Here is a 16444-nt window from a genome sequence, read left to right as displayed (position 1 = left end):
AAAAAAAAAAAAAAAAAGAATTTACCAAGTTTGTTTTCAAAATACTCTCATAATGTTAATAACAATTATAAGTGAAATGTTCAGTCTGTTCTGGCCCATAGCACAATGGTCATATTTCAGTATAAATGAACCACACTAAATGATAAATGGTTGCTTGTCATTCATCTTCCCATCACTCAGGAGGCTGAGATAGAGGTTTAGTGAGTTTGAAGCCACCAGGGCACAGTGAAGTCTATGCCAGCCTATCTCAGTATACAGAAAAGAATTAGTCTTTGTAGGAACTAGTTTATTATCTGTTTTAGAGGAACTCTGATCTCTATATACAAATGACAATAATGGGGACTCAAACATAGCCCGGTACAAAGGTTAAATTGTCTTTGTGTATAGTTGCACAGAATATGCTCAATTTTTATGTTTAGTTGGAAATATTCCATGCTGATTTTATATTATATCATGCCAAGTTGTGTATCCTCTTGATCATTCTAATAAGGTATTCTTAGTTAAAAACTTGGAAAAAATAGCAACTATATTCTAAATATATTCTGGCAGTTCTAATCATTCAAAATATGGAGTGTACAGAGAGAAATAAGAAAATGTTTAGTGCTAACAGTTTGAGCCAGGTATTTAGAGAACAGGTTGCAAAAGTTACTTCCAGTCTTTTCTTTCTCTTTATCTCATTGTCAAACAGATCATTTCCAAAGTGCCATGCATCAGCATATCATAATCAGCAGCCTCATAGAACAGTGTGTTCTCTGGGCAGAGCGATAAAACTTGCACACTAATCATACCAAGGAAACATTGTTATGGGCGCGCACACACACACACACACACACACACACACACACACACACACACACACCCGCATATAAATAACCTGTAAATATGAGTTGTATATTGCCTTTGTTTAATTGAGACCAAATATTAAGAATGCATGGCTTAATGTTTAGTTTTATAAAATATTAAAGGGACCTCTCTGAAAATCTTTCCAACCGTGTCTCCTTGTAGATGAACATGGTTATGTCCCTCCTGGGGATGTTCTGTCCCACACTGTTTGACTTATTTGCTGAACTGGAAGATTACCATCCTCTCATTGCTCTCAAGTGGCTCCTGGGGCGCATTTTTGCTCTTCTTCTAGGCAACTTGTATGTATTCATTCTCGCCTTGATGGATGAGATTAACAACAAGGTGAGTCTAGGGTCTTGATTGTCCTTGTCATCTGTGTGCCAGTTTCCCAGTCTGCAGATTACCAGAACTGCCTCTGAAATGGTGCTGTGTTATTTTCCTTTCCACCATTTTTTTTTTTTTTTTGACTTCTAGATTGAAGAGGAGAAGCTTGTGAAGGCCAATATTACCCTGTGGGAAGCCAACATGATTAAGGCTTACAATGAATCTCTCTCTGGGCTCTCTGGGAACACCACAGGACCACCCTTTTTTGTTCATCCTGCAGATGTCCCTCGAGGTCCCTGCTGGGAAACAATGGTGGGGCAGGTAACATTATAAAGAGAAGTATCCATCCTTAGTGGTCCAATGGGCTAAATATTTCTTCCAAAATTCTAAGGCTTTTTGTTTCTAATTTATTAATAAAATGGGGGCTGTTTGTTGAAGATTTAGCATTTGCTGGCTCTGAATTTCAAATTTATTAGCTCAGAGAGACTGATATAAACACTTTCTCTTTTTACTGTCTTTTATGGTTGTGTATAAAAAGATAGCTTCCACTCGTGTGAAGAGAACCATGCCTCCTATTATATTCTAACAAAGCACCCAAATTTAGATACAGACTCAAATGGCGTTCATGTGGAAGCTCTATTTAGCGTTATTTGTTTTTATAAAAAAAAAAAGTGCTCTTTGAGTACAATACTCTAGGGGTTTTATGATATCAATTTTTACCTAATAATTTGCCCTTCAGCCTTAAAGGAAATGCTATTTTAAGATATTTGTTTTTATAATGATTATGTAAGTGACCCTTGTCTATGACTAGTGATATCTTACCAGATAAAAGAAATAAGATCTCATTGCTTACTGTCCAATAGAGGAAATTAAAAACTGAACACAAACAACCAGAGATGCTGTTTCAGCTCCCCCACTTCTGTACAGACTCTTTATGCATTGTGAAGCTTGTAATTTTATCTCATTGGAGAAAGCACGCTTAATGTGCATTCAACCTTAGTTCATGAAATACATACAGTAAAGTTTAACTATATTTTAGTGTTCCTAGAAGATAGCAGTTCAGCTGTATCAGTCATGTAGTGTTTGAGAATTATCTGAACAGATTTTTAAGTAATATTTTCTGTAGCATAAGAAAATTGGGCTGGCGAGATGGCCCAGCAGGTAAGAGCACCGACTACTCCTCTGAAGGTCCTGAGTTAAAATCCCAGCAAACACATGGTAGCTCACAACTACCCATAATGAGATCTCACACCCTCTTCTGGTGTGTCTGAAGATAGTGTCAATGTACTTATAATAATAAATAAATTTTTAAAAAAAGAAAATCAATATATTAGCACAAGTCTTACTGAAATAATGCAATATAAGACAATGTGAACTCAAAAAAACCTCAGCAATTTCAGTATGATGTCCATGAGACTACAATGAAGTCAACTGTGATTTCAGTTACAGGAGGTAAAGTTAAATAACATATATACAACAGTAGAATTATGTGGTTGAAGATAGAATAGAGAATGTATAGTCTGAAAAAATACTGTGTCATATTTTACTTTGTAAGCATTTGAGGATCAGATAAGCTCCTTAGTGCTGGCTGCTAGATATTCAGGACTTTTGCATGCTATACATGCATCTAGAAATGTGAAGAAAAAAGAAGTTGTCTGCATTTAAAAGAGAGATACTTGTGGGCTACAGTGTAGTGGGTAGAAGAGGGACCTTTCAAGTTGTTCACATGCTGCTAACTCTTGGAACCTGTGAGCCTGTTACCTTACTTGGCAAAATGGACTTTACAGATTTACAAGCTTATCAGATTGAAAGGCCCTGAACTACGTTGAGTCGGGCTAGTAAAATCACAAGGGGTCTCTCTTAAAAAGGGGCAGAGAGTCAAAGGTAGAGAACTGAGATCTGATAATGGAAGCAGAGCTTGGAATGATGTACTTTAGAGATAGAGGAAGGGGCAATGACTGCAGGAGTGTGGACAACCTCCAGGTATTAGAAAAGTAGAGAAACAGATTCTCCCCAAGTCTGGGCTTTGATTTTTGACTTCTGACTTCCAGAACTGTGAGAAAGTAGTTGTATTATTAGTGAACAAGGTTTGTGGTAATTTGTTCTATCAGAAACAAGCAGACACTTGTGGGTATGTGTTGCTCCTTGTGAAGTAGGTTCTGAGGAGCCGTTTAATCACCTAATCTACCCCTTCGATTTGCGTTTATTACTGAAACACTTAGAGTCCACACTTTGCAAACTTAGTGTTTAAGATGCTTTTGGCTGGAATATGCTAGAAAACCTATCCTTTGACAAATAATAACTAATAATAATAATAACAAATTACCACTAAACTGAACCTTAACTGTGGGCCAAGTAAGGGTTGGGGATTTAGCTCAGTGGTAGAGCGCTTGCCTAGCAAGCGTAAGGCCCTGGGTCTGGTCCTCAGCTCTGGAAAAAACAAAAAACAACCCCCCCTAAAAACAAAAACAAAAACAAAACTGTGGGCCAAGTAGGCATGCAAAGCTATTGCTGACATAGTGTTTTAAAGAAAAATAAGAAACAAAGGGCCGATGACCATAGTGAGAGTGGCTAAGATTGATTGTCCTCTTGTGTGTCAAGCATTAATTCCTTGAAATTTTAAGCCACCTAAATATCATCACTGTATGGATGAGAATACAGAAAGATTTGCTCAAGACCTTGCAGGAAGTCAATGGCAGGAGCTAAATCTCACCTATGTAACAGGATGTAGTGTTTTCATCTTTGTTCAGAGCTAAATTGTCCTCATGAAATACAATTATCACCAGGTACAACCTGTGGGCTTCTCCCTTGGAACTCCTATGTGTGTGTGTGTGTGTGTGTGTGTGTGTGTGTGTATATATATATATATATATATATATATATATATATATATCCCTTTATACTATCATTATGCATTCTTTTGCCTTGACCTGTTTGTGACTTTTTTGGGTTTACAGACCTAAGCTAACCAAACATCTCAGCTAAATGCCTGGGAGAAAAGTTGTGATGTGTGAGATGTTCTTCAGGGGGCTTTGTCCAGTGTGACAGGAATTGAGCTTGGATGATGTTCATTAGGTGGCTGAGCCACTATTTTAGGGTTCTCTTTTCTTGATAGCCTTGCATCTCTTCCCCAATCTGTAAATGGATACTTTGAGTTTACAGTACTATATTCAGATCCTCCCTAGGAATTCTATGTAAACAGAATTGGGAAAGGATAAAGAGTAAAATTCAGATTGAATATAGAAAACAAAATCCTCCCAACCTACTTCTAGTTTACGGTGGTTGTCAGCATCTGGTTTTAACATTGACCAGGGAGTAAAGGGAGAATGAGAACGTAGAAGAAAAAAGGTCACATTCCAAAACAGCTAGGAGTTACTCCATATTTACTCAGTGAGTAATATGTACCCAGCATTGTTGGATACTAGAGGTATAAATGGGTTAAAATTTGAACCACAGTTTTGTGAAAATTATGACCTGTTTTTTTTTTTTTTTTACAGAAAGAGGCAAGGCCATTAACAATATAATTATAAAAAGATTTCAAATATGCATTGGCAATGAGTCAAAGATAAAATGCATGGAACTGAGCGCTTTTTATAGCACTTCCCTGTATAAGTCAAGCGAAGGAGGCTTGCCCCAGTCACGCTCTAATAATGACTATCTGTTGGTACAAACTGTGATAGGAAGTGAATTAGGTGAGGTTAGTAGATGAAGATTGTATGTAGGGTCGAGTACTCTGAAAGAGGAAGGAGAATGATGGCCTGAAATAAGGCCAATGGGACTGAAAACAGACAAACAAAGAAAGAAGAGTAATGCAATAATGATACAGAGAGCTGTATGCAGGAACCTCTCCCCTCCCCTCTGCAAGGATGAGGAACCACTTGTCCCAGTGTGAAAACACCTATGGGCAAAGGCTCTCTTTCCTTTCTATCCTTTTTTTTTTTTTTTTCTTTTGATTCCTCTGCTTTGAGGTCAAAATGCCCTTCTGCTTATAGTCATTTGTCACGGGTGTTGCTTTGCATGGGCATTAAAGCTAAAATAATTTAAAAATACATATTAATTCTTCAATCATCTTTTGCCTTTATTTTATTTACATTATAGTTAACTTGTACCTAAGGGAGTTGATTGTATATATTTCATTTATATTATCAAACAAATGATAGCTATTAAGATTTCACATGGTACTCCGACATGCCAAGGAAGGTAATGCAGGTTCACGAGGCTGGGAATTTGGGATGCTCAGGTCTGAAGCATGTGGCTGGAAATTCACTGATGACTGTCAAATGCTTACTTGCCCTATGAGACAATGCACTGATTGTTTTAGAGAGGAAACCATCTAGATGGAGGAAAGTCAAATCAAATACTTCATATAGACTAATAGTACAACTTTTTCTTGTTTTTTCTTGAGATAGGGTCTCCCAAACCTCAGGCTAGATTTGAATTTACTGTGTAACTGAGGCTGACCTTGAACTCCAGATCTTCCTGACTCTGCCTCCTGAGTGCTAGGATCACTGGTTCCACCCCAGCTGGTTTACACAGTGCTGGGGGTTAAGCCCAGTGCTTTGTATGTGCTAGCTGGTCACTCCGTCAACTGGACTAAATTCCCATCCTTGAGCAGCAGTACTTCTGCAAAAACTATAACTCTATATATTCAGTGTCTTTAGTCTTCAAGGCACAAATTATTGGAGAGAAACAGAAAAGGTACAGCAGGAATGAACTGTGGTGGAGAAAATTTGTAATTGTCATTTTTTATTACTATTTAATTTCATATGTTTCTATGAGGTAATAATGACCCTCCTTTCTGACTCACAATGCATATACTTTGTCCTTAATTCAAACTCACACCACAGAATGGACTTGATTTTCCTAGAACTTTGTTTATATAAGTATACATATTATATATACTCATATACACATATATGCATATATACATGAGGTACTTTGTTTAAAATATGTTCATCCTACATATCTTGTTCTGTAGATTTTTAATAGCTCATTTTAAAAACATTTGAAAAACATCACTGTTGTGGCTTGAATGTGAAGTATCCTCTATAGGATCAAGTGGTTGAAAACTTGATTGTGAGCTGATGTGGTGTTTTGGAAGGTGGTCAAATATTTAGGAGTTAGAATCATGCTGGAGAAAACAGGTAACTGTGGTGAGTTCTGGGGAGGCATTAGCCCGAACCCCACTGCTGTTCAGCCTTTGCTTCCTCACTCTGGTGGTAATGTGATCAGCTACCGCACGTTTATGCTATGATGTTTCCCTGGTTAATGGATTGTATTCCCTTCAACTGTAAGCCAAGGAAAACCCTACTCTCTTACATAGCTTCTTGTCACCAATTTGGCCAACAAGAAGGACGGTAACTAATACAAGTGCTTTTTAAAGAACATCATTGAAGTTTGATCTGTTTACCATACATTTTACATGTTAAAAAATATACAATTCAAAGCCAGGTACAAATCTAAAATTTCTGCATGGACAGTATTTTTTTTTTAACCTGCTTTTAAACTTTAGGATCATAAAGTTTCTCAGTCAAAAGAAGATGCCAGTATAGTGATTCAAGGATGGAGACAGTTTGAGAGTAACAAAATACAATGAATTAATTTTTCATTTACTAGATATGCCTTAATTTTTTTCTTTTATCATTAACTGTAGTCTTCAAGCCAGTGACAGAAACACAACAGTTTTGATACCAACATTAAGGTTATCTGAAGACAGAAATGTATGCACTAATAAAGATTGTATCACACCAGGAATTTGTGCGTCTCACTGTTTCTGATGTCCTGACCACTTATGTCACGATCCTCATTGGCGACTTCCTCAGAGCATGTTTCGTGAGGTTCTGCAATTACTGCTGGTGCTGGGACTTAGAATATGGATATGTAAGTATGATACTGACTTTTCCTGTGTTAGATTTTTTTTTTTCCTCTGTGATTCATTGTTGATACATGTTCTACAAGTGGCAGGATGCCTCCGAGTTACAAGAGTGAGGTCACCTTGTGAGATGCCGTCAGTATGTATGTCAGAAGAGCCCAGACTTAAGCATCATATTTTCTAATACTGAATTAAAATTAGCTCAGGCTCTTCAAAGTAATGGACCAAGAACTGTCTGTTAAAATGTTGAAGGAAATCTAGGCCCCACAGGCAGTTCCCTTCCCATGAAGCTAATTTGTGCTGATACCAGATCTCTAGAAACTATACTCTGTATCTCTCTGTGAATTTTGCTGCTGGACTAGGTAATTACCACGCACCAGTTGCTATGTGGTACATGAGGGGCTGAAAGGATTCAGTGAATACGGTCGGTCTTGGCTTTCTGAGGCTCACAGGCTAATAAGAGCCTGGCAGAGCTAACAGCAGGAGACGGTGGAGATTTCAAGGAAGACCCAGTTTGCTGACATGGCTTTACTGAATGGAGCTCAGGGGCAGTCTAGCTTTCTGACACAATAGCACAGGTTTCTCTGAGCCCCTCTGGTCTTGCCTTTATCATCAGCCTTTCCTCTAAGCCCAAGTGAAAATCTCCCTCAAACTGAAGGCAAGTGGTAGAGCATACATGGTTCTGTGGTCTAAACCTGCCAACAGACCTTCATTGCTCATTGGCACAAGTAAAAATTGGTTTCAGTAAATCCTTCAAAAGAGGAACTGAAGAACTCATGGTGCCCCATGCTTAAGTCCCCAATGGCTTTGTGAGCACCGTGAATATGCCCCAGATTCCATTTTACAGCTCTCGGTACCTGAAAGTTTGTTTCTTTCCTTTCTGCACAAGATGGTCTTTCCGTTTGCACTTACTATTTCTCCTTCAGAGGGATGCCGCTGTCCTAGAATTGGACATGGCCACGTCCTTCTTGTCATTCAGCACTCCTTCAGTAGGTCACCTCCACAGAGTTCTTCTCTGGCCACCAGTCTAACATAGCCCATCAAATGCTATTGCAACTTACGGTTTTGTTTTATGTAGAAGATGCACAACTACTTGATGTCTCTTTTTAAACTGCTCCTCTTACCATGAGGCATTCATGAAACACCAGCACCACCAGCACATCAGAACAACAAAACAAATAAACAAATGTCTGTTATTTGAACCAGGCTCGCCACATAGCAAGGGTTCTGTGCTGACTGTGTAGCTGAACCTGCATCACCACACCCTGACACCATCAGGGCATCCGTGGCAGCTGGAAGAGCTCTGTCTGTCTGTAGGCAGCTGATCTGGTCCTGTGTTCTAAGTCAGTCACGATTCTCTTCCTACCAGTGAAGGGGTATTCTCTATCTTGACTTTGAGTCAGTGACTTTTCTTAGATCATCCCTGTCACCCTCACTTAAGGTGCCCCCTTGGATCAGGCAAAAGCAGTTAGGTAATGCTCTCTGGTACATGGCCATGAGGTAATGCAGCAGATCCCGGAGGCCCTGCACAGCTCTCCTATTGCTCTCTCTGAGGTAGTCTTCTGGCTCGGATTCATTTCTATTTTCCTTGCCTGATTCAGCTCTTCTGAGGCAGACATAAAAATTTTCATCCCTTTCTTAGATCATGGCTTCTCTTTTGTTTGCCTTTTATCCCTTGATGCTTTCTTCTTAAGTGGTAGAAAAGTTGACTGTGAGTATGAAGTCAATATAACATGACCTGGATGCATAAAAGCTGTAATTAAATGACTAAAATTTATTATTTACAGTGTGCTGACAGAGCTCTTGGATTAGTACAAAGCACAGGAAACAAGTTTCTGTTTTTAAGTCATAACGAATTTTCTCTCATATTACCTTTGGAAGGTTCTTTGAAGGGAAAGCATAGAATCAAAACAAGTTATAAAATGTTAATGTTGGATGACATATATTTTTTTTTTTTTTTTTGTGGATCATATCATTCTGCCAACTGGCTGACTAATTTCCTTGGAAGCCTGCTGGGGCTGGCTACTTTGAGCAAATCCATGCAAGGTGCTGAGGGGCATAAAGATCAGGAAGCTGGAGCCCACAGAGAGGATGCAACTTCGACCTGAAGTCTTGATTTTAATTTGCCTGTCCAGTGTTTAGATTTTTTTAAAAATGGTCTAATACTTTTAAAGCTGGGAACTTCTATAAAACACATTGTCTTTGTTGAGATGTTAGAGAGCATGGCCATATTATCCCAAATCATTTCCAAATGAGAAAAAACAGGCTTAAGTGCAGAAATAACATTGTCTACTGTTAGAATATTCACTCTTCAATTTTACAAACTCCACTACTCTTATTGTCCAAGCTCTGAGAATCAAGAAAGGCATACAACATAAATAGCAAGGACAAAGTAATTGTCCTGGGTCTTTGGAGTGTGTGTGTGTGTGTGTGTGTGTGTGTGTGTGTGTGTGTGTGTGTACAGAGTGGAGTGTGTGTACAGAAAATGAGGGAGGTTGGGAGGGAGGGAGGGGGAGAGGGAGAGAGAGAAAGGGGGGTGGAGAGATGTGCCTCCATTAATACAAAGACCTTGTGGCTGAAGAGGCATCTGAGTTGATCTTGAAGGTTGAATAGGATTTCAAGAAGATGAACAAGATATTCCCCAGAAGAGACAAATGAGACAGGGTCCCAGAGGTGAAATGTAGTATTTTTCTGCTCTTGCTTTAGGTTTGCTAATTGGTAGTTTGGTCTATTAACCACTTACCAGGAATGAAAGGAAAATTTAAGATGAGATGAGGAGAGATTCCCAAGAATCTTCATGAACTGAGAGAAAACCTGGTCATTTCTGTCAAAATACGTTATTTCTTTTTTTCTTGGAATCCCCAAAATACAGTGAGATTATTGTAGAAAATTAGAAAATTTAATCAGGTTAAATATAAAAATAAAAATCACAGTTGGATGTGGTGGCACATGCCTCTAATCCCAGCACTCAGGAGACAAAAGCAAGCATATCTTTGTGAGTTTGAGGCCACTCTGATTTACATAGTGAGGCCCTGTCTCAAAAATAAAAAAAAAAAAAAGGCAATAAAAATAAAAATTAACAGTGGATGCAGAGGGAGGGGAGATTTGGGAAAAACAACTGGGAGGAGAGTAGAGGGAAAACCATGGTTGGGATATAAAATAAATAAGCAATAAAATAAAAATAAATAAAAATCATAGATAATCCTAGTGAGGTTATATAAATTATCTGAAATAAATAATCTTATTTATATGTGCATAAATATGTATTTATATATTCCATTATATATTAAATATGTATATTTGTGGTGTAGGTATATGTACATGTATGTTCATACAGGGATTGATGATCTATGTGTCTATTTTTGGGGACCTCACTGGATGTGCTACTATATCTTCATGTTGCTAACTGCTAGACTATAGCATGCAATTCCTTTGAGCTGGGGACTGAGCCCAAGGCCTTTGTCATGCTAACTTGTGCTCTACCACCAACTGGTCACCTTAGTCCTCTATCACATAAATTTATTTATTTCTATTATTGTAGATTAATGATATAAAGCAATGTGATTTTCTATGATATTTATGACTATGATCCACTCCAACAAGCATATAATATTTCTTTATCACAGTCATGCCTTGATTGTTCTTTCCTATTTTCCCCTCAATACCGCTGATTGTCCAAGCTTTAATGTCACATCCATTTTAGTGACCCCTCCATTCCACACATGTTGGAAAACCTTCAAACCCTGTTTTTTTTTTGTTTTTGTTTTTGTTTTTGTTTTTTTTAAGATTTATTTATTTTTTCAGACACACACTAGAAGAGGGCATCAGATCCCATCACAGATGGTTATGAACCACCATGTGGTATGGTTACTGGGGATTGAACTTGGGCCTCTGCAAGAGCAGTCAGTGCTCTCCAGCCCCAAGGGAAAAACTCTTAAAGTAAGGAAATTACTAAAAAGCTACAAAACAAAGCATTCTGGTGGACAAATTGCCAAGATCATGGCTGCTTTCCTTTTAGTAGGTACAGTCACCTAATAAGCATGTGTTTGTTATTCATTATGAAAAGCAGCATATGCACTGTCCTTCAGATGATGATTTTTTGCTTGGACAGAGTCCCTCTGATCTGATGACACTACAAAGCTCCAAAGTGTGAGCACCCTTGGACCTCCTGGGGATTGATGTAGTCTCGGGGGTGCTGTCCCTACCTCTGTTGGTGTACAGTGACTTGCTGGTGGGAAAAAAATACGTCCACTCTGGGCTTTAGCCACTGCCGTCCAGTTGGTGAGCATGAGTAAGGGCCCCAGCCTTGCTCTATGTAGTAAGCTCTGAGCTGCTCTCAGCACTCAGTAGTCACTGGTTTTGCCTGTTTTGTGGTGCAGGGACCTTACACATGCTAGGCAAGAGCTCTGCCACAAGGCCCCAGCGGCTATTCTTATTTTTGTTTCCATCCTCATGAGAGGAATGCACAACGCACATCTCACAATGCAATTCAAGGTTCAGAAACTCAGCACCCTGCCCCAGGTCACGGAACTAAGGCTCAGCAGAACCCAAGTCCCCAGGCTCCATATCCTGTGCTCCTCTGCCAACCCTCCTCCTACTTGACAGCCGCGGGCTGCCTCGGTGACCTTTGGCATAGCACTCCTCCAGGAACTGCCTCTTCATAGAAACTTCTGGCGACTCTCTGATGGGATGTCGTACACAGTATAATGTTCCACTAAGGACTTTTTTTCCTAAAGCTGGTTAATACCTTCCTTTTTGGCCTATGACAACATGCCTGTCACTAGTACTGAGTACAGCCATGCCTGGTTCTATGCAGTGCTAGGAACTGAACCCAGGGCTTCACGTCCTACATGCTAAACAAGCAGTCTACAAAGTAAGCATCAGCCGAGTCCCCGGTATTAGCTTTTGTCTCATCCATGTCCTTGGCCTTCTGTCTAAAATCCAAGTATAACCAGGGCTACAAGAAGCCTTGTTGCTGTTCTTACTTGAGTGTGGCCTGGGTTCTGAACACTCGTGAGAAACATTCCCTGTCCAGGAATCGGCCATAGCATAGGTAAGGTGAGGTAGACCGTCTGTTTGCCACTGTACTGCTGGATGCGCACGAACACATCCTGGACCCGTTCCTCGGATTCTGACAGGGATATCATGTCTGATACTGCACGATATGTGTCCTGTCGCCAGCCTCAGAAGGTCAGGTGGGCCACGTGGAGCAGGGTACCTGACTCATAGACATACAGGATGCCCACCAGTCTCCGGAAGAAGTGACTTATCCAACAGAGCATGGCCAGGGTAAAGCTGGCCATCCCACTCATAAGGCACAGTGAATTGAGAGTCATGGGGCCTTGGGAGTAGCAGTAGAAGCCCAGGGGCAGGGCCACCACAGTCACAGCTGTCTGTGCCAACTTGAGCCAAGAGAGGAACCCAAATGCTCTGATGGCTCTGAATCGGTAGATGGTGTGGAATGTTTGGGTCTCGGTGCCTGATGGCTTGTCCTGTGAGCGGGGAGACCTGCTCCCCACCCACCTTTTGAAATTCTCCTGCCCAGTGGAGGACCACAGTCCCTGTAGAGGCCTCCTCTATGAAGTGGGCCCCTGCAACCTTGGCACAGCTTGAAGGAGGAAAGCGTTGCATCAGTTAGCCTGATTGGAAGTAGAGAAGTGAGGCACGGAGGCCCTCAACACACTCACAATGGCTCTCTGGAGTGAGTGGAAGAGTGAGAAAATTCTGGGCTTTAGCCTCAGAGAATACTAGCTGTACATCTTTCCTCACCTTTCCAAAGAAAACCTCAGACTATGCTGAGGGAGACGCAATTCTTAAGCTCTGAACTTACTGTGTACATAGGGAGTTGTTGCGACTCAGACTGTCCATATGACCCAAGGGAAACAGACAAGCAGCAAAATAGCCCATAACACTACACACTGGCTTTCCACCGGAGGATTTCCCAAATGGGCAGCCCAGGCACCCTTCCATCTAGTCCTAGGCCTGACCCGGTCCCTTAAGTGTGTTCCCTCCTTCACCGCCCACCACCAGATATTCCTACCGTGAGCCTGCCCTCAAATTCTATTTTTACGAGTCTATCTTATTTTTATCATGGTGATTTTCATTTTCATCAGTTTTTCCTCTACTGACATGATTTTGTTCTTTAAAAATATATGGTTTTGTGATACCCTATAGATGGATTTAGAATATTTTACAGTAGTTCATTTGTTGTCACTTGAACTATATTTTTATTAAAATAACTGCCATGATGACATTTAATTATATCAATGTACATCATAGCCACATCATTATGGTATCCACAAATTTGTTCCTTATAATGAATTTCCCAAAGTTAATTTGCTTGGTCAGATAAAAGGTACTTTTTCTCCCCTAAAATTCTCTTTTATTTTGTTTTTGTTGTTGTTCAATAATTCAATGAAAATATCTTTACCTAGCATTTGATTTACACTGATAATAAGCGTGGTGTTTGTCAACAAACTGAGTCAAGAGATCTGAAGAGATGTAGGATTGAATGCCGGCATGTGTGAACTAATTCACAATCATCTTTATGCTTGTATTTTTAAAGGAAATCTTTGCTGTATTAATAGCGATTGAAACCATGAGAGGTTTCCTTGGGATCTGATGGAGAGGCTCAAGATTTTCCGTTAACATGTATGATGATAGTCAGACCATCTGATTGGAGTTCTATCATTTGGCCTTCACTAACAGTCTATTTTTACATAGAATTTACTACATAATCTGAAGTGTTACAGATAATTTACACTTGTAAATTATTTCTTCATTCAAAGTAAACAAGCTGTCAATGCTGTGAAGGAGCTTTTATTTCTATTCCATAACAAGCTCCAAATAAAGGCTTCAAGACTGCGAAATTAATGACATATAGCCAGATGGAGTTACAACTAAAAATCTCTGATTTATTTTACTTCAGCCATTAACCAGATTTCTATCATGATATCTCTGTAACCCATGATATCTAAAGATTCTGCCAAAGAATGGAGTCTTTGGCTTCTCCTGGGTCTTCAGTCTATGACTTTTAAAACTTTAAGTGCTGTCTAGATTAGACACATTCAGTAGAATGGACCAAACACAAATGAGTGGAGGATAGAAGACAGAAGATGCTCCCTGGGTAGATACCAGGATGTCTGAAATTGCCATCAGGAAGACTGCATCATGCAGAGGCAGTAAGAAGGCTTGGGTGTACCTTGATGGAGCAAGAATGAATGAACAGGGCTCCTTCGATGCTGCACCCTAATCTGTGGATAGAGTCAATCTGAAGGTAGCGCGATCCTGCTTCTCAACGAGGTTGAAGAACCCAGCCTCAAGGGCTGAGTCATCCTGGGAGTAGAAGCTCAAGCTTATCCTAAATCCATGCTACTCGGATTAGTCATATATCAGAGTCCACACAAGACCTAGGAGAGTTTAGTAATTCTACTCAGTAGCTCTGGGGCAGGGACCAGATATTAACTTTTCTTACCCCTCCTTGCTGACCTGCGGAGCTCAGTCTGGAGACCACACACAAGCACCACTGCCCTGGATCTACAACCCAGACTGCCCTGCAGCACCAAGTGGAGTTGTTCAGCTGTGGGAATTGGAAATTGTGTGAAAATGGTCAGAAAGGTCATTGCAAAGGCGGAGTTTATTGACTCTAAGATCTTGAATTATATTTTGTAACAGCTGTGTGGTGGCATTCTGCTCTAGATCACTCAATTTACAGGGACACAATGGTTTTCCCTGGGGTGTTTGTCCAGTGAACCATATGTCTTCCCTGGGTAGATGCCTGATTCTAACCCACTGCTATGTGTGCAAAATAAAACAATATGGCTTCTATTCCCTTGGTTATTGTCCTCTGACCAAATACAAATGAGTCCTTCTCTTGCTCACAGGGTAGGTGTGGTGAGAGGCCAAGGGTGAACTTCCTACCCTGCTCTCAGTACCTCATTTTAGGTTTCAAGGAGACATGCTGTTTTTCCCCTTTCTTATGCATTTAATTTTTAATGCATTTTCCCTACTTCAGAGGTAATTAAACAATTATAAATTCATTGATATTTGGTGAGGTATTGGTTTGATATTTAACATAGCGTACTTAATTGTTTTAATACTTAAAATAATATATAATCTCATGTTTCCAGAAAGCCTACCTCCAAAAGAAGGTACTTCAAGTCATATATATATCTGCATAACTATTTTGCCTTCTCATAAATGTGTATGTGTGTGTTTTGTTTTGTTTTTTTTGAGTGGGGTGTTGTGAATCTACTCTGTGACATAGTGGATTCCATTTCTAAAGTGTTCACAAAGAAGCAATGCCTTTTAAACAACTGGGCTTAGATTTCAATAAATATGAGATTTTAGGTTACAGATGGATGCCAAAAATTTTCTAGTTAAGGAATAGGTGACCATTTTCTGTAAAGGGTTGTGTGGTATTTTAGACATTACAAATGCTATACTCTCTGCTTCAGCCAGGAAGTTCTGTTTTAATCTAATCTGTGAGAGACAATGCATGAAGGAGGAGGTGCTGCTCTGTCCTAATTAACAAAACAAACAAACAAACAAATCACTGACAAAAGCAGATGACCCATATTGGGTTCAGGGACTATACCATGCTGATTCCTGGCCTATTTAATTTATTTTATCAATTTAGCTGTGAAGAAACTGGGTCCTAAAGAGATGAGTAACTGGTCCAGTTCATGCAGTCAGAAAACACTGGGACAAAGTTTACTCCTCAAATCACGTTATATGTCTGCATGTAAAGACTACAGAGTCCAGATGATATCCTGACATCCTTCGTTTCCCATCAGTTTAGATAAACAACACTTTATTCCTTTATCCGCCTTTGCTGTTTTTATTTTACGTGAATATGTGAGTATTTACCTGTATGCATGTGCACCACACGTGTATCAGTACTCTTAGAAACCGGAAGGTGTTAGATCATTTGTAAATGCAATCCCATGTACCCGTGAGCCTTGCCGTGTAAGTGCTGGGAACTGAACTGAGGCCTTTTGTCACAAGTGCTCTTGGTCACTGCAGCTCCTCCTTTCTTCTTTTCTAGTCAGCTCGTTAAGTGTCAAGTGTCACTCATTCAAAGTGACTTTGTGGGACAGTAAAAGAGTCAGAACCCGAAGGGCTGAGTTTGTTACATGTCCCACACTTGGCTAAATCCTGATACCAAAAGAGACCACAGTTAAAAGTTTGATTCTCAAAACGACAGGAAAAAGCTCTTTCAGGCCACTGATGGAACAGACCTTCCAACTGAGCATTATTCAGATGTGTACTGGATTCACACAGTCTCTGGGCAAAAATTAAGTGCCAAGCAAAAAGCATAGGACAGGACAAAGCCCTCCTGTGACAGGGAGATCTAGAGCTCATAGTGCCCAAATCAAGGACATTGTTGCTTTCTTCTTCCCTCCT

The 16444-nt window shown here is 39.9% G+C and overlaps 1 protein-coding gene and 1 pseudogene across 1 annotated transcript in view; one reads left to right on the top strand and one right to left on the bottom strand.

The window, feature by feature from the left end:
* The window catches only part of Tmc1 (transmembrane channel like 1), a 166519-nt gene that overhangs the window by 127087 nt on the left and 22988 nt on the right, over window positions 1-16444 (top strand). The window contains exons 13-15 of the mRNA XM_021210496.1: window positions 1006-1185; window positions 1318-1488; window positions 6919-7047. Coding sequence (XP_021066155.1) covers window positions 1006-1185; window positions 1318-1488; window positions 6919-7047 — 480 coding nt within the window. The remainder of the gene's footprint in view (window positions 1-1005; window positions 1186-1317; window positions 1489-6918; window positions 7048-16444) is intronic.
* On the bottom strand, window positions 12021-12669 carry LOC110329335 (annotated as a pseudogene).

The sequence above is a fragment of the Mus pahari genome, chromosome 1 (genome assembly GCF_900095145.1).
Source record: "Mus pahari chromosome 1, PAHARI_EIJ_v1.1, whole genome shotgun sequence".
Lineage (NCBI taxonomy): Eukaryota > Metazoa > Chordata > Mammalia > Rodentia > Muridae > Mus > Mus pahari.
Note: the sequence above shows the minus strand (reverse complement) of the source record. Positions and strands in the feature narration are given on the sequence as shown.